The sequence below is a fragment of the Monodon monoceros genome, unplaced genomic scaffold, assembly GCF_005190385.1.
Source record: "Monodon monoceros isolate NGI ecotype Baffin Bay Population unplaced genomic scaffold, NGI_Narwhal_1 Super_Scaffold_18, whole genome shotgun sequence".
In the NCBI taxonomy this organism is placed as follows: Eukaryota; Metazoa; Chordata; class Mammalia; order Artiodactyla; family Monodontidae; genus Monodon; species Monodon monoceros.
The window spans coordinates 57192662-57216557 of NW_021703774.1; the positions used below are offsets into that span (position 1 = coordinate 57192662).

The following is a 23896-nucleotide window of genomic DNA, read 5'->3' on the forward strand; positions in this document are numbered from 1 at the left end:
CTTTAGAGATCTGTATGTATTGATAATTAAGTACGGCTGCAGGGGATGTGGGAAAACTGAGGCTGGAGAGGGAAGCCAGGGTTAGATCACAAAAGGCTTTATATGTCATTCTAAGGTGATGGGAATTCATCGTATCAGTGATGGGGAGTCACTGAAAGTTTATACATAACATGGTCAGATTATGTTTTAGAAAGATTGGCATCGGCGTGGAGAATAGATTTTACCATCTAGCTACTTCCCTGAACCTGGCCCGCTTTCTTGCCTGCCCTGTCTTATCTTCCTTTGACTCTAAAGGGCCCAGTTCGACACCCCTTTCCCTATCAGTGTCCTTAAACAAAACTAATGATCAGAATCATTTTGAGACCTTACAAAAATACAAGTTATTTGATCCCATTTCACAGAATCAAACTCTCACGGAGACAGAACCTGGGAATCTCTATTTTATAAAAACTGCCCAAAGGATCCTGGGGCAGTTGGACTATGGACAGAATTTGTGAACTAATGTAGATTGTCACTTATAATACAACAGAGATGTGTTGATAAACATTAGCAATGTGTATGGCTTACTGAATTAGACTGAAGATGGCTGGAGTAGGTCTCACTCCTAATGTCTTCTTTCTACAGCATTAGAAGACCAAAACAATCAGCCCCTTACTTGGAACCTCAAGATCTTTCCCTCGTTCTTTGAATAACATGTCCAGACCTTCACATGACCTGTTAGGCAGCATGATTTGGCTCTGATGGCCTCACCTCTCAAGCTACTCTTCCCTTTACCTTGTACTAATTTTTAACTTGTTATAGATAGGGGATGTTGATACATTTACTCACCAGTTTCTACATTCTCAATTAAATTACAGATAGATATGGTTTGGGGGAACTTTGTGAAACAATAAAGATCTGGAAATTTTCTAAGGAGAATGGAAAATGATTTGATTTAGGATGAGAAAAGGACTGCTGCTCAACCTCAAAGACTCACCTGAGTTAAAGATGATACATCCATATTCATAGGACAATTCTGTTATTTCCTCCTTGAGGAGCCAAGAAGCAGAGAAAATGGACAATTTTGTCAATCAGCATGTGAGTACTGGCAAAGCGTAAAGTCAAGAAGTAAGAGAATAAGGGTGCTCAGGTAAAAGAAACAGAAAATTCCTGGGATGGGCCAAAAAGGAAGATTCAGTTAATTTGCTCCAAGACACAAAGGATGAAAACCTGAGTACCCTTGTTTTGTCATACTACTCAGTCTGTTTGGTAATGATCCCCCATTTTATTTAATTCTGGTCTCTGGCTTCTCCACCAATGGTTCTAACTCACATTCTGTTACGTTACCCTAGAGCACTGTGAATAACATACTGCAGCTGGAAGGTGCCAGTGGCAGAGTAAGTGACATAATTTTCCAGGACATAAGTGAAACTACCTAGGTAAGGTTATATCAAGGTAGTAAATGTTTTATAATAATTGTTTTCCTCCTAAGTTAGAGATATGACTTACAGACATGATTTTTATGGTGATAGCATATCCATACAATAGACTTTCTTTACTTAAATTGATCGCATTTCATAGAAGACTCGACATATATCAAAACACAAATATGTCCTTCACATGAAGATATTAGAGTGTTTTAAATACAGTAGCTATTATATTTAAACATTCTGCTAATAAAAATTAATTACATGTTTTTGAAAGATTTTAGATTATTTTTAATTAAACCAATGCCTTAAATTAATCCAGTTGGTTCAATTTTCAGGCTTATCATTTCGTTTCTCTTTCCAATGTACAGCCGTATCAATCAAGGAAACAGGAGCAGCTGCAATGAAGCAAGTTGTGTTGGAAGCCAATGGCTAAAATTAGATTAACAATGACATTTACTTATATGTTCACGGCTGAAATTTCAAGGGTAAAACATTTTCTCCTGAAAGGAGACACTTCCCCATCACTGAAATGCAGACTTTTGTTATCAAATTATATCCATATTACATCACCGGGTGGTGAAACTGACCCAAAATAGAAAGTGAAACCATAGTCTTTTTTTCTGCTAAAGCTAAAGACAAAATTAAGTAATGGAATTGTTTTTATAAGATTATTTTGACTGGTGCCTTCTTAATTAGGGGGAGATTTTTATCTAGAGAAGTAGTATTCCCAAGGAGGAAGGAAGTATAATGTATCTAGCATGAGGGCAGAGAAAGGTGGTCTAGGCTTTACCCCACCCACCCTAAACTACTCTATAATGCAAATCTTCAGAGACCAAGCAGTTTAGATTTTGTGAACGTTGCGCCCTTTTCTGTTTTTTGTGTACACTTGTACAGTTTAGCAGTTTTTCCAGATGCCACTTTCCATTTCTCTTTTGGAAAATCCACAGAGTGTGTGCATGTACTTACATAATTAGTGGAAACATGTACATATTACATCAGTCATTTCCAAACATGCTGTAGTCCCTTCCCTCCACTCCTACGTGAATTACAAGGGGCACCTCAGAGGAGAGCACCTCTTCCCAAAGCACTACTGTGCAGTGCAGCCGTTCACTCCCACTGCTGGTCAGGAGTGTCCATCGCTATGCAGTGCAAACATCCACACTGGGATGCACTGCTCTGGAAAGCCGTCCTGCTTCTCCTGGCGCAGCACCACCAGCCCACTCCTCCTAATGAGGCTCTGGAGGATGTCCATATCCCGAGTCACACAGATGGAAGATGCAGCCCACCTGAGCCACACTGTCCTTCAGTATGATGATGCCGTTTTCTTTCAGGCCATGTCGGCACCGGGAAAGAAATGCAAGAAGGTCTTTAACGGTCAGGTACCCAACAGGTGAGGCCAAGTAAAAGGGGGAACAGGATGAAAGGGTGGGTGGGAAAGGAGGTGAGTAGGAAAGACAGACCAACCACAAGGCTACAAATCAGGAGCTCATTTGTTCACTCATTCATGAATTATTTAATAGCCTGAATTGTTTTGCTGCAGGAGGCTTTGAGAATTTAGATAAGAGGACAGGTATCTTCTTTGAGGTGAATCAGTGTATGCTCTAAAAAATAGATATTATCTTACCTAGTCTATCTACCTCCCAGGCACAAGATAAACTATTGCTCATCCCTTGGGTTCCCTCCATGTCCCCTGGACAGCCGAACTCTGTCATCATTCCTCTGTGTCTCACACACACACACACTCAGACCAAAATCCAATTCACCGCTGTCTCATTTCCTGGGAATTTAAATCTAAGAAAGTCTAGTTTTTCCAGTAAATGGGGATAGACTCTTTTTGTCCCCACTTTTTAAAGTTTTTCAAATATTTAGGTTTCTTCTATGATGTAGGTTGGTCCGAAGGCACTCCATCCCTAAGGATGGGAATTGTCAAGCTTGTTCAGAGGATGTTATGGGAGAAATCTGGAGGACCAGAGCTTTGGGGGAGTTCCCATGATACCTAAGGCTAGCTAACTGTTCTAAGCACAACTATAGCCAGATCTCCCTTTGTGTCCTTGTTCTGCCTCCACAAATCCTCCAATCAGCCCCATGTGTTTTCTTCTTCTCTATCTGGAAAGGGAAGAATGGCAGATGCAATGCCATGCAGGACTAACCAGAGACCCACTGAATCCAGATGGCATCGTATCTCCCCAGTGGGGGTGTGAATTCCTTCAGACTGTAGCAGTGGTAGGTTTCTACCTTGTCCCCTCTGACCTGCAGGTAGTTCTGTGCCATGAGGAGGAACGATTCCATCATGTCCACAAGTTCCACAGTGTTGAAAACCAGCAACAGGACATGCTTGCTGACCCTTCCTATCCCAGAGCCGCAATCCAGGGCACAGTCTGTCCCAGCTCTCCCAGGCCCCTGCAGAAAGGTACCTTGTGGAATACTTCAGGAACAGACACTCACCCTGAGTTTGGACACTCAATTACCTCCTTAAATAAACTGTATTTGGGTCAATTTCATATAATTAAATGTACTATTTTAAGTATACCATTCAATGAGTTTGGACAAATGTATACAGGCACGTAAACACTACCACAATCAAGTTATAAAATATTCAATGACTTTTTTCAAAAAAAATCCAATCATGTCTAGTTTTTGCCTTCTTTATTTTATTCAAATATAGGTCTTTCAAAGAATTTCAAAATAGGATTTTAGAAAATAATGTCTTAAGTTTGAAAACTGGGTAATTTTCTCTAAGATAAATGGGCCTTTGAAAGCCCTATGAAAATAGAACTTTGTTAACTGTAAATTTGGGTCAAACCCACAGCTAAATGGACCTGCACCATAGCTTATTGCCTTGTTAAAAAAAAGAGAGAGCAAAGCAGTGAGAGTCTTTCAGAGTTTTAAAATTACTTTTCAAATTCATGCAATGAAAACATTTCAATTCATACTGGGATGGATAACTGAAATTTTATTTTTTTCAGAACTGATTTTGGGGGCTCTGAATTATCTACTATTCTTGTGTGGAAGATAATTTTTAAGACTTGAGCTGAGGAAATGCAAACTGTTCCATTCTTAGGCCAGGATTTTACTTCAAACTCAGCCTCAGTGACACACAGCACATTCATGAGGATAAAAGGTGGTTGCAGCAAAGTCCCCTTGTCTCTTTTCATGCTAAAAATTGTTTTCTGCTTTTATACCAGAAGCTACATGATTTATTGGGCACAAAAGCCCTGAAATTTTTTTAAAGTAAATCTCTGCATTAAATTAACTGATGGTGAAAGATGAATAGGGGGTAGAGATAGGAGGAAATCAGCCAATAAAAACTTTCTCAAACTTGCTTCTATAAAGTAATATACACATATACATATATACATATATGTATGTGTACATGACCAGTATACATCTATGATATGTGTATATATGTGTATGTGCATATATACATATATACATATGTATGTGTGTGTGTGTGTGTATATATATATATAAGATTCAGCTGGTCTAAATTATTTGGTCACAGTTGGGATGGCTGCTGAATAGGTTTTGTGCTAGAAATTACAGTAACAAGATACTTGAAGTTGTCAATCAAGATCTTAAGGAGAAAGTCTACTCTTGATTTCTCAGGACCTAAGGGTTTAAAAAAAAAAAAAAATTGGCTAAGGATCAAAAGGTGAAGTTTAAGCAGAAGGAAACGTCAGAAACGCTGCTTTCCAGTCCACTCAAAAGGCCTTCCTTACAGCAAGAACAAAGAAGAACAAAAAGTGAAGTAATTGTAGTTTCTTTTCAGAGGAAATAATAATAATCACAATTTATTGACTGCTTGTGTGTAGCAAGCTCTTTGCATCCATAATAACTATAGTAATCAAAAAGCCCCACAAGATAATGATTATTCTCCAATTTGGAGATGAGGACCCTTAGACTTTTTTAATATCACCCAACTAATGGCAGAACTAGAATTTGAACAGTGAACTGTGTGAATCCAAAGCCAGTTCTACCTTAGGGCTGTCACCTCAAGTGCCACAACTCTGGTTCCCTTGTTAGTAGCTGTCTAACGTTATGTTGACGAGAATTCTAAGGCTTCATTCAGACTTACCAGGAAGAGGTCTATGATTGATTAGTTATGTCTGCCTTGAGTATGGGAATGGGAAGTGGTAGTACATGTGCCACTTGTTTGCCATTCCTACTTACAATATGCTACATCCCTCATTCAGATATTATAATATAAACTAAGCTAATTCATTAAAAGGCCTAGGCTAAAGTTTTATGTTATGAAGGCCATAAAAGTAGCATCATTTAAATAAATTTATAACATAAACCAGATGGAGGGAAATACAGGGAAATTATTTTAAGCTACTGAAAATGACTTTAGTTGAAATCTGTGTGCTCAACTAGAGATTCTCATTATAATTTTTTCTTATCATTATTTAGCCCTAAAGCCTCTACTGATCATGTTGTTCACATTATTATAGCAAGTGGTTTTAAAAATTGAACCATGGGACAATAAAACAGAGACAACAGAGATCTATGCCAGAGGATTTCAAGAAGTTTAAAACAGCTTAACTCCTTTTTCTCAATGAACAAATAAATATGAAGCTGTTCTGGTTAAAGTGAGGCAGGGCCTCACCCACTCAGCCTTTCTATCATTCTCCCAATAAGCCCTTGAAGGGTATCAGTACAACCCTGGAGTTTTAAAACCATTCATGTCTAATCTCCCTACTTTTTCAGACAAAGAAACTGAGGCCCAAAGAGGTGAAATATTTGCAATAGAACTTCCTTGAAAATGCACATCCTCTGATGTGTATTTTTCACCAACTTAGATGTGTGATATCTGACCGCAGTTATCCTTGAAACAAGTTATTTACAAATACAAAAGATGCCTTTCACTCAAATCCTGAGCCCCTTCGCCACTACTGCCTAGTTCTCTTTATTGCATATCACTCCACATGGTTGGCACTACCTCTCATATCCTGGCACCACATTTATTCCTCTGTCTCTCATTCACATGCAGCACCTCTGAGAAGGGACATTTAAAGGTTGATCTTGGGAACAACATCTCTAGCCTCTTGGATACCATGGCTGCCCACTACTGTGATTGGATTGAAATTTGATGCTCTTCCATGAATGTGACCAGAACTACATACAATGTGTGATTTCAAAACAAGATGTTTTGTTATTTTCAGTTATTATCCTATCTTCATATTTATGGATTCATATAAAATAGTGAAATATTCTTAGAAATTTCATTTTCATTTTGATTCTGCCTATGTATTTTGTCTTGAAGAATATTATTTTACCTTCTTTCCACTGGAGTTTAAAACTAAAATGAGGGCTTCCCTGGTGGCGCAGTGGTTGAGAGTCTGCCTGCCGACGCACGGGACACGGGTTCATGTCCCGGTCCTGGAAGATCCCACATGCCGTGGGGCGGCTGGGCCCGTGAGCCATGGCTGCTGAGCCTGCGCGTCCGGAGCCTGTGCTCCGCAATGGGAGAGGCCACAACAGTGAGAGGCCCGCTTACCGCAAAAAAAAAACTAAAATGAAAGTGCTAAATGCCACTTTATAAAAACCATGAAGTACAAGTTAGCCCCCAATTTTTTAGTCATCCAATCTCTGAGAAATGTCAAGAGATAAATATCATCAAATACCAATTACTTTTTATAAATTTCTACTTTTCCCAATAGACAGCTAGAAGTAAGGAATGTTATCAGCTATGCTGTTGACATCATCTTGGTATCATTTGTTTATTTGCTAAAGTAAGCACATTTGCAACAAGTTTAAACACCTTTTCCCACTGTCTCATGTCACTAAGTGTTGAAAGGAAAGAAAAACTTTAAATTAAACAATCTGTCTTTTCCCAGTTGACACAAGGATAAATCATGTCAGATACTCATATTCCCTAACTCCTTGTATCTTGACCTGGATACTAATTTAGCATATTATTAAGGTCAAAGTACCAAAATATCATTTCTTTAAAAAGACTGTGTTTGTACTTAGTTAGAGGTCACAGCTTCACAATGAGCCTAGTCTACTAAGAAGGACTCCTTATATTTGTTTGAAAAGAGCAGGCTGCTCTTTTCCAACATAAATATGCAAGCACAAGGCTGTTTCCTTTCCCGGGTCCATGGGCGTGTGTATGGGCTCTGTCTGACCAGCATCCCTGTGGTCAGCTTGGCATTCCACATGGAGTGACAAGACAGCTGGATTACTAACTAAGCTTCTGAAATGCACTGGGATCAAAGTCAGCCTCACCATGAGGCGAGCAGGAGGGATTGCTCTTGGCCAGACTGGAGGAGAGTTGAGGTCTGTGGTATACACACACACACACACACACACACACACACACGCACACACACACACACAAAGCAGGGATTTTTCTGCTTCATGAGACAAATGGAAAAAATATGTCGTGGATAAGAGCAGGGAGTTTGGTGTCAGACAGACCTTGCCAGGCATAAGTCCTAGCTCTGTCTCTTACCAACTGTGTAACCTTAAAAACTTATTTAACCTCTCCAAGCCTCAGTTTCCACAACTGTGAAAACAAGAAATGATAATAGTACTTACCTCACAGAATTATTATGAAGAGTAAATAAGACAGTGCTTCTAAAGTGCTTATCAGAGTGACTGACTATCTCAGAAAAAGTGCTCAGTGAAATCAGTCAGCAACACTCGTTTAAAAATATTCCAGGTTAACCTGACCTAGAAATAGCCCCAGCCAACATCCCTAGCTCCATAGTCTTTATGGCCACAGCTGATGTCCACTTTGGCCCAATGGGTGCTCCATCATTATCCTTTTTTCTATACTCAGGCAAAGGGTGCTCTAGGGAAGTTGGATGTGAAGTGAACCTTACCTCAACACTAGGGATATTATTAATGTTATGCTTCTAAATAGGTTGACAACATAACCCCAAATATTCATAATATTCTTAATGTTTCCTTCATTAGAATAAAATGGACTCCAAATTTCAAACGAATGACTTCATAGTGAATTGGAACAAAACCTATTTGCTGGGTAGGACTTTGTTCTCAGTAGAACCAACAATAGCTTTATTGTGTGGGTTAAGTCTATTCTAACAACTGAATGAAGCTCCTTAAAATATAATGAATGCATTTTATGAAAGCTTGTTATTAGTAGTAGTAGCAATAAATTAGATTTATTGGGCAATAATTATGTGCACTAAAGTAAGCACTTGACTTATATTATCTCATTTGAGCTTCACATTATCCTATGAGGTGAGTTCTGTGGTTATGCCCTAGTCACAGGTGAAAACTTGAGGTTTAAGAGCATTTAAGGAATAAGCCCAAGGTTGCTTATACAGTAAGAAGAACTGTAATGACTCTAGAGCCCAAGATTTTGGCCCCTACAGTATATGATCCATCTTCATATGGCGTGGAAGTAAGGAAGTGGAGTTTCACCCAACACCAAGTCTACAAAGGGATCACATTCTTTCAAGGCAATGTCTCAACTATGTATAGAATAACATAAAGAGATTCTACTATACTTACCACTTTTAGACTGAACATAAGCTTGCATTTCCTTACAACATGGAATTTTTATTACAGGGACTCAAAAAATCACCCCAAAACCCAAAATGGCATGATCTCTCATCAATCATCTGGGTATCAACTGTTTATCTATGAGACTCTTAAAGAGAAGTCTTCTTAATCCACTAATTGTAATATTAACACTGCTAGTTCACCTTCCCCTGTAGCAGAAGAAATTAGCTGGTTCTAGGAGGGTGAAATGCCAAGTGGGACAAACCAGTCATTTAATGTGACCTATCCTTTCTGAACATCTTAAAACAGGCTTTCACACTAAACTCTTGGCTGAGCCATATGGCTTTAATATGACTTAAGCAACAACACAGAAGCATGTGAGCTCAATGTTTGAAAGGACTTTGCCTCCTCATCAAACTGCAGTTGGATAACTCACCCCAACAAATTTCCTAAGAAATTCCCGAGAGGCCTGGATATCTGGGTTGGACAGTTCGATGAAATTTCCCATCATACCCTCTTCTGTAGCTGGTACTTCTTGGTAGAAGAGTTTAGCTCTGGCATAGAAGTGCATCTCACCATTGATGACTTGACTTGTTAAAGCATACAATTTCACTGCAAATGAAATATTATTAATATTTATCAGTATTTAAATGGCAGAACAAGTTTATTCTTATCATGCATTGAATTTCCCCTTAGAAGCCTGCAAATTTGTGCTGTGGGAGAAAGGGTATTAGTTTGATGTCAGAAGATCTGGGTTTGAGTTCTGGCTCAGTGACTTACTTGCTATGTAACCTTGGGTAAAGTTCTTAACTCCTATGATCTTCAGGTATCTCATGCATAAATCACAATCATGTGGCATTTTCATGATTTAATAACACTAGAGTTTAATTTTAAAAATAGCTTGTCACTGTATTAAAAAAAAAGCTGAACAATGTTTGCTACAGTAGAATAAATAATATCACAAGTTTCAAAGTAACTTTTACCTCCAAATATTTTATGAGAATTTAATCACTAATCTTTACTTCTAATCACGAGGTAGATTAGGCATAGCTATTTTTTCATCTCTTTTTTTTTATGCAACTCATACCCAAATATCTCTTTGTACCAACATTACAGAAAATGTGCTTGAGCTCTGTCTTCTGAAAATAAAATAATAAAAAGAAATATAATATTTATTGAGCAACTATTCTGTACCCGGTAGTGTACTAGGCATATTCACATATACTATGTCATGTCATTATTTCAGGTATTTTAAGACATTTATTTTTAGAAAAACATGTGTTCTACTTCTGAGGGGTAAATGAGTATGCATTTAAGTGTGTTTTTTAAACCAAAAGGCACATTTGCAGATATAAAATATTTTCATCAGAGGATATTCAGAAGGAAATGATAGAAAGTGAGATAAAAGGGAGAAACTTATGGTTCAAGATTGTAGGCTGAATATATGCATTTGTCCTCCCTGCTCCCCAGTACTCCCCAAGAATCATTTTAATAAACTCAACCCTTAACAGTGAAGAAAATGAGAAGGGGCCATCAATGGATTCATGATTTCAACAAATTTCTGGAAGACAAAAAACAGACAAAGCAGATGGAACAGAGCTAAAGAATTTACAGCGGGCTTCCCTGGTGGCGCAGTGGTTGAGAGTCTGCCTGCCGATGCAGGGGACACGGGTTTGTGCCCTGGTCTGGGAAGATCCCACATGCCGTGGAGCGGCTAGGCCCGTGAGCCATGGCCACTGAGCCTGTGCATCTGGAGCCTGTGCTCCGCAACGGGAGAGGCCACAACAGTGAGAGGCCCATGTACCACAAAAAAAAAAAAAAAAAAAAAATTACAGCTCAGGATAGTTGCAAAAGGAAGTAAGAGTTAATAAAACAAAAAAATCTGTCTACAGGCCAACTGGTGAGGCAACCAATGCACTCCCCACAAAAGTGACAAGCAGCACAGCTATAATCCTAGGGAGGGTAAATATGTCTCTTCTCTAAAAAAAAGGAAAAAATATTAATTAAGTGCCTTAGGAGAAAAAGACCAGTTAGTGTTGGAATCCTAGAACACTACTCATTCTGGCATATAGAGGATTCCAAGTACCTCATTTCCTCATACTCAGAGTCTCGCAAGATCTACCGGCAAATGTAGAGCTTCTTGTCATCCTTTCTATTCAGTGGAGAAGTATATAACAGAGGAAACCTTCTCCATTACCGAAAATCATTGCCCCTGTCCTTCATTTCTAACTATGGATAAATAATGATTTCCAAACACATGGGGGTAAAATGGCAGTCTGAAAAACAAAGATACAGATAGACAATCAAAACTGACCCCAAAGGAAATAGAAATAATCCAGGAAATGAATGAGAATTTAAACCAAAACTAAACAAAAACTTACACCCTTGAAGAGGTATGAGAACAGGTGCATCCATAAATCGAAGATGTCAAGAAAATGATAATTTAAAGAATAATAAAGAATTCTTAGAAATTAAAATTTTGATTACCAAACACTTTGGAATATAACGTTGAGTAAATTATCAGGACATAAAGGAAAAGATTGATATGGAAAACAGAAGTAAAAAGATTAGAGCTGTAAAGACTTAATTCATGTACTTCCCTGGTGGCGCAGTGGTTAAGAATCCGCCTGCCAGTGCAGGGGACACGGGTTCGAGCCTGGTCCGGGAAGATCCCACATGCCGTGGAGCAACTAAGCCTGTGTGCCACAACTACTGAGCCTGTGCTCTAGAGCCCGTGAGCCACAACTACTGAGCCCACTCACCACAGCTACTGAAGCCTGTGCACCTAGAGCCTGTGCTCCGCAATAAGAGAAGCCACCACAATGAGAAGCGTGCGCACTGCAACAAAGAGTAGCCCCTGCTCACCACAACTAGAGAAAGCCTGCACGCAGCAATGAAAACCCAGCGCAGCCAAAAAAATATAAATAAATAAATAAAAGTTGTATGAGTTGAAAGTGCTAAGTACATTCCATCAGTGCTCAGAATTCAATGAAAAGAATGAGCTATAATCAAAAAGAAAATTTGAAAAATATTTTTTAAAAAAAGACAATTCAGAAGACCCAACATCAAGCTAATTAGGATTCTCAAAAACAGAAAATGGAGGGAAGAAAATTATTACAGAAATAATAGAAAAAAATTTCCCAGAGCTGAAAGAGACTATAAGGTCCAAAAGTATTGAGCAGTATGGATTTAAAAATACTAATAATTAAATAAAACTCACATTTATATATATCCTTAGGAAATTTCAAATCACAAAGAGTAATGAGAAGATCATTAAGTTATTTAGAGGGAAAAAGTTTGTTGACCTTCAAGTAGGGTTGCCAGATTTAGCAAATAAAAATACAGGACACACAATTAATTTTGAATTTTAGATAATCAATGGATAATCTATTAGTATAAATACAGTTGAAATATCACACATTGCATGGGACATACTTATACTAAAATTTGTTCGTTGATTATCTTAAATTTAAATTTAGCCGGCCTTTTATATTTTATCTGGCAACCCTATGTTCAAAGAACTAGAATCAGGCATATAACACGGATCTCATCAGAAACCCTGGAAAACAGTGGAGCAGTGTCATCAATATTCTGAGGGAAAATTATTTTGGGGCTAAAATTTGTTACCATTCAAATGGTGAAAGAATATTTACCTCCCATGGATTCATCCTTCAGAAGTTTTTTGAAGCTATATTCCAGCCCAATGAGGGTTAAAATCAAGAGAAGATATACAATGAAATTAACCCAGGAATCCAATGAAAAGAAATACCAAAATGACAGATACTATCAGATCTAGAAAGAAATCAGTTTATATTACAACAGAAAACATAGGCTTTAAAAAAATATCTTCAGGAAGTAGAATGAACTGGATTCTGGGTAATAGATAGCAGGTAAGAAGTAAGGAGACATAGTGATATTCTTAGGAAGATATATTTTTAACCACAATCAACAAAAATAAAAGACAGTTGAAAGTTCTAAGTAAAATATACAACAGTATAAAAATGTTACAATCAGGATATGAAGCAAACCAAAATATGACATAATTTTATGTAGAAGGAGTATAAGAAAAGACAATCTATTTAACCTTAACTAGGAACATTTTTCTTCAGGTAAACAAAGATTGTGACATTGGACTAATGCACTACTTGGCTTTGAATTGAACAATGGTTACATAATCCCAAATTTTGATTCTAAAAGTTAAAAATCCAATAAACACTACTACTATCCATTTTAGTGGAGTTCATCTGTGGAGTTAAATCTGTGGAGTTAAATCAGTATTTCCCAACTTGAAAACACTGGATGTGGCCAACATTTGGACCCTTGAATGATCATGAATTTGCTAAAAGGGGTACAGGAATCAGTTCCCATGTACTTTATTTTCTAGAGACTAACAATGTTATATACTATATCTCCCATATATATTAACCAACAATAGATTGTCATTTTAAAAATACAAATCTTTTAAAACTATTAATAATACATAGATTTTTTGACACTTTATACTCAAGTTAGTTACTGATTGAGAAAATAAAACATTAAAAGGAGCACCCTCATGTTCAAAAACATTGGAAACCACTGACCTACACCAGTCCCCCTTCCCTAGTACTTGGTAAAGTGTTGTATGAACAGGTAGCTCAAGAAATGCTGATAATTTCAACAGGGACGACAAAAATTAATCATCGCCATGCCAAAAACATGACTGTTCCAAATTCTTCTGTATGTCTCAGAAAAGCAGGCTAGGAAATCACAGCTTACCAAGTCTTCCCAGAGTTGAATGCTTCTTGGGATCACAGGCAAGCCACAGCCCAGTACTCTCTCGTTGATCCAACCAAAGCAGCAAAACAGCCACACTCATCATCACCTGGTTAAGTCAACAAGTTGGTGGAGTTTATTAAAACCCTTAATCTGGAAATGGGAATGGTCCATTATGCCAGCAACATTTAGACTACAAGTGAATGCCAAGCTCAGCAGGGGTCAGACTCAATAGGTACGTTTTTATGGTTATGGGCTTGTCACCTAATTGACAGGAACATTTCACTAAAAAGATATATGAGGTGTAATGGCCAGCCCCAGGTTCTCCCTTCTTGATAGCTCCTGCAATGGTGCCAGCTGATTCAGATAAGGTTATCAGTCATCAGCCTGTGCCTTTTTATTACAGAAATACATCTAGTGGCTTATTCTTGCATGATTGCAATGTTTTTGTGAAACTTGGGGTAGTCTAAGACAGAGACTAGACACTCTATTAGTTCTTGATATAATATGGTACTTATTTCTTGACCTATGTTATGAGCTGAACTCCCAAGGACCTTCCAACGGCTTACTTGTTACAAAAATAAAAATAAAGTATATGTGAATTTGCCCTGAAGAACAACAAAGATCTCGTGAACTCTCTAAGAAAAATTTTGTTGAGAGATAAGTGTCTATGTTTGCTGAGTAGCTTTTTCTTTTTCTCTTTTTAATAGTTGGATATAACTATTTTAGACTTTATTCCAAACGTTAGACCTGTTTGTCAACTGAAAATTGACCTGGGAGTCTTCAGAGGATATGTAGGCTAGATTTAAATGGTAAGTTTGAAATGATCGGAGATAGAATATTGAATCAAGTTAGTCTATAAGAGAAAAGAAAGTCCAACTAGAAGATGCCCTTATGAAGTGTCAGATCTTCCATAAAAGAGGTTTGTAGGTGATGACTTCTCATTTTAGCCATTAAAGAAGAAATGGTAAAAGTTTAAGGAAGGAAGGGAGGGAGGGAGGGAGGAAGGAAAGAAGGAAGGGAGGAAAGAAGGAAGGGAGGAAGGAAGGAAAATGTACCTAGGCACAATGGAATATTACTCAGCCATAAAAGGAAGAAAATCCTGCCATTTGTGACAACATGGGTGGACCTTGTGGGCATTATACTAGGTGAAATAAATCAGAGAAAGATAAATAATGTATGATCTTACTTACATATGGAATCTAAAAAAAACCAAAGTCATCTGTGTTTTCACCAACAGGAAAGGGTAGGAAGTGGGAGTTTATCAATGTTCCTGGTAGAATCCAAGGGTCTGTGTGTGCCAGAATGCTAGAAAGTCATCATTAACAAGTCTCAGAATTACCCTGAGAGGCCCCCTAGGTTTTATTTCTTCCCTGCATGCTTTAGGTGTCTGGTGTTTCTTGCCTCTAAAATAATGCACTGCCTACCCTGAAAGTTTTAGTGGGTTTTGTTCTTTTCAACTGAGAGCTATTTCAGTGTTCCCTAAATTCTTTTCAGCCTTCAACACAAATAACGTAAGCAGAGGTGGGAAAGGAGGGAAAATACACTTTCCCCTCTTTAGCGAGAATGTACTCAAGCTCCCACCACACATCACATCCCCTGCCCACTTGGCTGAGTGTCTTCCTAACTCTTTATTCCAACTTTAGTGTTCTACCTGACCCACTGTCAAATTTGAAAAGGTCAGAATTCTGGTGAAGATACTGGGGACAGATTTTTCATGGTGAGATTTTGCATCAGAAGAGTCAGAAGCAGATCCAGCAGTCACCACACCTCCTCTGCACCTCTGCAGCATCCTGTAGTGGTCTCTATCATGACTTCCACATTCCACAGAAATTATCTGTGGGTCTCTCTCCTACACTAAACTCTCAGGATACAGCTCTATTTTATTTTCCTTGTAATCCTAGGACTTACAATTATACTTAACACATAGCAGACCTCCTTTAAATGTTCACTGAATAAAGGAATATTGTCTAGCTTTTTGTTCTTTGAATAATACACAGGTTCAGCAAAGTAGTGAATGGTTATAAGGAAAAACCAGCATAATCACAAATAAGTCACACTTTTTGTAGTTTACGAAAAACTATAGGAGGATATATCTTCTCTCCTAATTAGGCATACCCAAATAATAAAAAATATTAACTATCACTGATCAAATATGTATATATGTGCTACATATGCTAAGCATTTATATCTAACTGAATATGTAAGATAAATGTGATTATCTACAGAAGAAAACAAGGCATCAAGAGGTTATCTAAACTGCCAGTGAGTGACACAACTGGGATTTAAACCTAGGTCTATTTAAATCCAAAACTCATATTTCATCCATCTAACATAGTGTATCTGAAAGTCTGCTAAATAAAGGGAAATTATCTGGTTCTTCATTTCTTTAAAGTGAAAAAATGATCTTACAGCATTTGCACTGCAAAGGTAACAATAAACATTTGGAAGATGGATCACTGTACAAAAAGTTGTGCAGCAATGCCTACCACAGGGATGAAATCAATTTGAAAAATGCCAAGAGTTGTATGCTGAGTTTCATTTGGAAGTTCCAAGTGTATTATAGGAAATGTTTTTATTAATTCTAGTTTTTAATTGCGATGGCAAAGGCGTGGCCATTGTTCTCAATTTCCTCCTCAGAGCCTAATTCTTCTAAAAAGGGGTAAGTGAAGGGGGGTTGGTTACTAACCATTAGTGGGTACCTATGTTCCAGGCATTAGGCTAGGCACTCTCAGGTCATCTCTTCACACTCTGATCCTCACAATGACACTACAAAACTGGGATTATAATCATCATTTTACAGGTAAGTAATGAGAAAATCAGAAAGATTTAGTAACTTACTCAATATTACACAGAAATGAAGTGTCACAGCCAGGCCCTAACCCAAACCTATTTAAATGCAAAGCCTTAAGTCAGAAAGAGTAAAACAAATACCATATGCTAACACATATACATGGAATCTAAAAATATAAGCGGTTTTGAAGAACCTAGGTGCAGGACAGGAATAAAGATGCAGACCTAGTGAATGAACTTGAGGACACAGGGAGGGGGAAGGGTAAGCTGGGACGAAGTGAGACAGTGGCATGGACATATATACACTACCAAATGTAAAACAGATAGCTAGTGGGAAGCAGCCGCATGGCACAGGGAGATCAGCTCGGTGCTTTGTGACCACCTAGAGGGGTGGGATAGGGAGGGTGGGAGGGAGATGCAAGAGGGAGGGGATATGGGGATATATGTATACATATAGCTGATTCACTTTGTTATACAGCAGAAACTAACACACCAATGTAAAGCAATTATACTCCAATAAAGATGTTAAAAATAAACAAACAAATAAATAAATAAATGCAAAGCCTTTGTTCCTTTTGCTAAACCACGTGGAACTATTGTTCTAAATGTGAAGTTAAACTAAGCCTTTAACAATGTCCAGGAGTAATAGATTCTTGCTCAATATATAATTAATAATTATTCGCTGACTTCTATGTACTAGAAATATGCTGTGGATAGTGCTAGAATAATTACTGAGGAGTAATTGTATGAACATCTCCAATTGGGCCATATATAGGCCGCTGCATGCACTGGTATACAAACTGGAGATTTATATGAATTTTTTTCCTATTCTACTTCTGATTTGTTCACAAACAGCCACCTTTGGAAAATTCATTGACTCCAAGCCTCCAACTGAATGTGGGCTGGTAAAACTAGATTATATGAACCTGCTCACTGGCTGCCCATCTTGTTGATTATCTCAGTAGAAAGCCAGTGCTCCTCATAGACTATGTTTTGTATTCCTGTCAATTCAAAAAAAGTGGTAAAACTTACATTGCTCCTCTCATTTGTCAAGTTGCCATTTACAATGGGAGGCAGCATGATTTTGTGGTTAAAAAAGACAGACCATGGAGCTAGACTGCCTGGATTCTAATCCTGCACTACTTACTTCCTCTGTTCCTCAGATATAGGGTGGAGAAAATAACGGCACCACATAATAGAGCTGTTGTGAGGATTAACTGAGATAATATATGTAAACCACTGAGAATAGTAATAAGCTGGCTCCCATTTCTTTGTGAAGACCTGTTGTATTCAATGGCATAGCTAACTTTTCCATTGGAGATTTTGAATAGGCATGCTCTTGCTTCTCCATGAATCACTGAGGCTAGTCGGGGATATTTCAGCAAATGTCCCCATGAATGAATGTCACTGCACGGTGAGCTGGTGTGAGCCTGGCTGCCTAACACAGGCAGTTGAAGGGAGGAAGGAAGGAAAGAAGGAATCAGAGTCTGGTTAGCCACTGTTCTTCCCATAACTACCCCAAACAACAAACTCTCTGTGCAGACTCTACAGTAGGGTTCCCCATCCTTTTAAAAGAAGGGTTTTATTTTCATTTCTATGAAGTCTTGAAATCATCAGGAGGAGGGGAAGCCAACTCTAAAACACTTCAGTGGGGCTGAGTTTTATTTCCAAACTGAAGACTAATATCCACTGCAGCCTGAAAACTCCCATATAGCAAATTAAGCTTATCATCTTCGGTAATGCCTGTTCTAAGGAAGGCTACGTGATGACTTTAAAAGAGATCTGACTCTAAGGAAGGAGATAAAAAGCTAATGCTTACTGAGCGTTGGCTAGTTTCACATATATAATTGCATTTAATCCTCCAACAGCCCCACAGTTTTGAGGAAAATGATGCTCAGAGACTTTAGTAACTTGCAGAAGTGATTTTCTCTACCACTAGCAGTGCCAGAATTTGAACTCAGGACATTGGTAACCTGCAATTATTAGTAAAGGGCCCTTAATTTGTCTAATAAATATTTATTGGGGTCTTTTAATTCATCTTTAGCTACTTTCAGAGATGAGTTTCTTTTCTAATAGTTATTTTTAAAATTGGGCAGTCATCTGCCCCTTAGTGAACCTCTCATAAGTTATTGTAATTAATATCTTTCTCCAGACTAATGCAACACGAGCCAACAAGCTACTGTTATTGAGGTGTGGCCCAAAGAGTGTCTCCAGAAAAGCAATGCTCTGACAATATGTGGAGTGGTCAGAACATCATCACCTTCCAAGTAGACTGCTCTAACTTTTCCATTTGAATACAAATGAGATGTACACTATGTCCTAAAAGAATTACTCATGTGTAGTGCTATCTACCAGAAAGAGCCCTGGTCTTGGGTTCTTTGGTATCTAGATGAGATCTATCTAGATTAGATCTCATCATCTCTGAATTTTCTTTTCCTCACTTGAAAAGATAAGATAGGGGGCAAGAGTGAGAAGGTGGGTGGAAAAATAATAATACCCTATCTATCGCATAGCATGGCTGTGAGGATCAAATAGAGTCATGAATGCGAAATTTTTATAAGAAATATATATAAGATGAAAGTATTTGTATGTCTAGAGTTAAAGATTCCCTTCAGAAATGGACTTAAAGAAAGAGACTTTGGTAAGCTGCTAACATAGTTTTGAATGCAATACAAAGAATTATGTAGCTCCTTTCACGTCTGGAAACCCTGGCCACATCAAGTGTACAATGGGGCTTTCAGCAACCTTAACAAAGCAGACTGGGGTTGATACACACTGTTCCTGCTTTCATGGGGGGAAAATATAAATCAAAGGGAGATACTTTACTCCTTAATCGCAAGTTATTTCCTCTTCAGTGTTGTTAAGAGCGCCCTGAAGTAACCATTTTCACAGAGGCTGAGAAAAGTGGTGTAGACAAACCAGATAAGTTTTTTATTGCCCTATTGTCCAGTTCCTGAAAACTAGAGGAAATAACTAAAATGGAGACAGACTACAGCCCAGTTTTTTTCTTAATATTCAAAGACCAAACTAAAATCTGCTCCTTTTAAGCTCTTGGACTATTATTGTAATTTAGAAAGGCCAGAAAGGATTATGTGGAGTGTGTACTCATGCATACAAACACACACACACACACACACACGCTCACACACAGCCACACACACCAACAACCTTGATCTATTATTGTTTAGCCTTTTTAAAAAATTCTTTGTTGATATGCTTCTGTATTAATATTCTCATCTTTGAGTTACCTAATTTGCCCACCTCTAAATTTTTGCAAATACTAAAAATGTCCTTCCAAACTCAAGAAATTAATTTCTATAATCCTGACACTCAGGCAACCAACACCCAGAGAAGCAAGTTACCCATGTCTGAGGTGCATGGAAGTCCCCAGATAGAGGCTTGTCCTGCCAGGCAATACTTGGTCTTTGCACTTTCCATAAAAGAATGTCACTGAAACATTTAAGCCCACGGACATTGGTTGTGTGTCCTTTTTATCTGGAAAGTGTCCTTGTTCTAATTCCTTTTGCAAAAGCCCCACAGTCTCACACAGTTGCTCCAGTCATTTCTTGTCCCTTATCTAGTAGCTCTGACTCACTTACCCAGGGGAATATTTTCCAGCAGGTAGAGATAGCTCTGAAAGAAGTCATTGCAAATAGCTTTGTGAAGAATAAAGGACATGCTATGCCGACGGAGCTCATCACTGGTCTTCTGCCTGCGGGATCTGAAGGCAAAGTGGGTTCCCAGGTAGGCCATGGTGAAAGGGGATAATAGTTATTCCTACAGAAGAAGGAAGCTTGTCTGGCTGTTTCTTTGAATTAACTTTCTCTTCCCACACGAACTTGAAACTGTCATTTTAAACCAGCCCCTGTCCATCTGTATCAGGAGAGGTGTCACAGGGATTGGGGGGAGGGGCGGCAGACACGGGGAGGTCAGACACTTGGCACATCTACCATCTGATTGCTTGGCTGACACCACTCTAAGCCAACAGGTGCTAACTAAAGATGAAAACAGGCTGAGTGAGATCCTGCTTCATCCAGGAAAAAGCACGCCTCCCTCCTTTAGCTGCCACTTCAAACAGGCAGGAGCACAGCTGGCTAACACCCTGAATACTTGCTTTAATTTGATTCCTAAATTGGAATAGCCTAATTTCCATTTCAAAGAGTTGTGAATATTTTGCACGAGATCCAGTTCCCTGATTTCCATCACTCCTCCTAGAATGCCATAACCTCAAGTTACAAGGACACTTCAAAGTCATCTTAGCTACCCACACTTCTTTCATCAGTACAGTTTTGCCCAAATCATTTCATAGAGATGGATGTGTGTTTCCCATTTTTAAGGATCTTCAAGAGACACAATTATATGAAAGCCTGTTCTGATGTTAAATACCCTTCTCTGTCAACAAACTCTTCCATCTAGCTTGCTCTAAACAATACCTAGTAGTGTGAGCCTGTTTCTTCCTCTCTGCCTATAAATGGATATGATTTTCCTCATAAGTACTCATTTGATTTCTGTACTGGGTATCTTCTGATTGTCCCTCCAGGTCTGCTCTCCACTCTTCCCACATTACTGTGTGCAACTGGAGACTGGACTATATTGACAACATCAGTGAACTTCCTTGCCTTCTGGCTTCTGGTTGGGCTCTGCCAATGGGTAGTGCCACCAGGAGGCTGGAGGAGAGTGATTCAATATACTTATTCCCCTGGCACCGTCCCTGCAGAGATGCCATAGGCTGACTGCTTCCTATGGTGAAAAGTCATAGCTCCTGTCCAGGGATCTTCTCATACAAATATCCTCTCCTAGTTCTGATATCTGCTCCTTCCTCATGCTGCTTCAGGCCTCGGGGGAGTGATACACCAAGCTGTCACAAACCCTGGAATAACATACTATTCCTTGTAATTTCTCTATACTTAACTTACCACACCTTTGTAAATAGTCCCTTTATTAAGCTGGCTCAAATTCTCAATTTGTGAATGTCATACGTTTCCTGTAGGGATAACAACTACCATTTTAACCCTCCAATACTCTTAACAGGAAAATCCATAAGAACTCATACTCTTTTGGCCCCATACCACGTGCAACCACTGACTACCCAGTGTCCCTGAAAACACATGTACACACCCACATACACACAAATGCACACTTTATGGTACGCAGCTTCTAAGATAGCCCCATAGATCCCCAACTTCTGCATGATATTCACACCTCTGTGTCCTCTTTCCTGAGAAAGGGCTAGACTTACTGACTCACTTCTAAAGAATAAAATATGGCAGAAGTGATAGAATGTCACTTCCAAGATTAGGTTATAAAAAGACTGTCTTGGGCATTTTCTTTTGCTTTCTTGCTTGCTTGCTCCCAGGGAAGCCAGCCGCCTGTTGTGAGCTGCCCTTAGGAGAGGCCTATATGGCAAGGAACTGCTTCAGTGCAAGAGCCCAAGTAAAGCTAAATTCTACCAACAACCATGAGTGAGCTTGGAAGATCTTTCCCCAGCAACCTAATAAAAGACGATGAGCCAGCTAAGCCACACTCAGGTTACTGAGTCAGAAATAAATGCTTCTTCGAAGCAGCTAAATTTTGGAATTTGCTACAATGCAGCTAATGGAGAGCTAATTCACACATCGTCAGTGGAATTTTTTTAAGATTTTGAATCTAACCATGATCTTTCTTTTAGTTTAATTTATGTGTTAATCTTTTAGTGGGAAAGGAAGTAAGCATTCCATTTGATTGATTCTGACTTACTTTTTTCGTTTTCCTGTGCTTCTATATTTCCATTTCCCCTCTCCCTACCTCAAGGGGCAGCCACTCAATTTCCGTGGGATTGTTCCCATCCCTGGCTTCAGGAATTCCCTAAATTGCAATCCAAGTTATCCATTTTCCCCTTGCCACAGTGTGTGGTTCATGGATGGGTACACCATCCTGTCCTGGGCCAATGAATACATGGTGTTCCCCCAGCTCCAGTTTTCACTTGGAAGTGGGCACATTATCTAAATCTGTTATTAATGCCAGCTTGAGTTGGGCTTTCTGTGCTAGCGATATGGAATCTCATCTAACACAAATACCATCGTGCTTCATTTTTACTCAATTCTGATGAGGATGGAGATAAAGTAGATGATATTAAACAGAACAGGGAAACTTCAAGACTATTTCATGGTGTTAAGAGGAAGGCTCTTAACTACAGTTAAACATATTTGACTAAGTTAGAAACTCATTCCCACCACTTACATACTTGGCAAACTTGACAAATTCTTAGCCTTTCTGAGCCTCACTTTCCTCTTCTGTAATATGACGGTAATGATAATAGTATATACCTCATATGTTAGCTGTGAGAACTAAATATACTCCATGTAAAACACCTCAGTGCCTGGCACACAGTCCATGTTCAGTAAATGCGAGCTATTATCAGTATAGTCTTTGGAAGAAAGCTGATGAGTTATAGGTCCTAAAAACACTTTCTGTCTGTCTGGCTCTTTTGGGGTTATATTCAATGTAGCATTGCCTCTTACTGTGAAATTTCACCATATAACCAGGAGACTTTTTTGCACTGTATGCTTTTAAAAGTTGAAAGGAAAAGGAACTCAAGTTAAATATGCTATTGGAACTCACTCATCATCCCTTCAGAATTTTCTGTTGTTGTAGGAAAAACTAAGCAACAGAAGAAGAAAACTCAGGGAACCTCCTTTGTTACTTGATTTGTCAATACATCTAACGGGAGGCAGGTTCTTAACTTCAACATCTTAGTAGTATTTTGATAACCTCTCATATGCTGATAAGGTTAGGATGTATGGTCCTAGGAGAGAGACTGGCAATCACTGACTCCAGCTACTCAGTATTCTTTATTTGCAAGATATTGCAAGATATTGGCAAGCTTCTTCACTTTTTACAAAACTAATTTTCTTTCACTATAAAATGGACGTTAATTACTTATGTTTCGAGAAGGATTAGTAAGTGTTCTAAGATCTCCATATTTCAGACCTATAATTCCTGTGTGGGAATGAAAGACAGATTGGCTTATCCAAAATGCCTTTGTCAGCTTTTGTTTACCTCTGTGAGTCACATTAGGTTTTGCGACTAATGCCTTTGTCAGCTTTTGTTTACCTCTGTGAGCCACATTAGGTTTCGCGACTGTTTCTCATACTGGTATAGTTTGTACCAATTTCTGGTTCATTGTATTTATTTCCTTATGCAAATAATTTTTCTCTCATGGCTGAAATGCTCTATTTGCTAAAACCTCATACCACTACTCTTGACTATATTCATAGTAAGTGAATGAGGGTATGATATAGATCTCCAGTCTACCACAGGCATCCAGTTTCCAGGCAGGAAAGGAAAACAATGAATGTAGAGGAAAGAAATAAGACTATAGCAAAAGAATGTGGAAACTCTGAATTTATCCAGGTTGGTTTGCCTTCTAACAAACAGCAGATTCCTTAGTGAGGAGTAAAGCACTGTTAAATAATAAATTAGGCATGGAA

The 23896-nt window shown here is 38.6% G+C and overlaps 1 protein-coding gene across 1 annotated transcript; it reads right to left on the reverse strand.

The window, feature by feature from the left end:
• Positions 1-2532: 2532 nt before the first annotated feature.
• METTL11B (methyltransferase like 11B) lies at positions 2533-20180 on the reverse strand. Its single transcript, XM_029228576.1, is given in 5 exon segments — positions 2533-2674; positions 2676-2795; positions 3562-3809; positions 9319-9494; positions 20027-20180. Coding segments are annotated over 5 exon segments (840 nt in total).
• Between the last annotated feature and the right edge of the window lie 3716 nt (positions 20181-23896).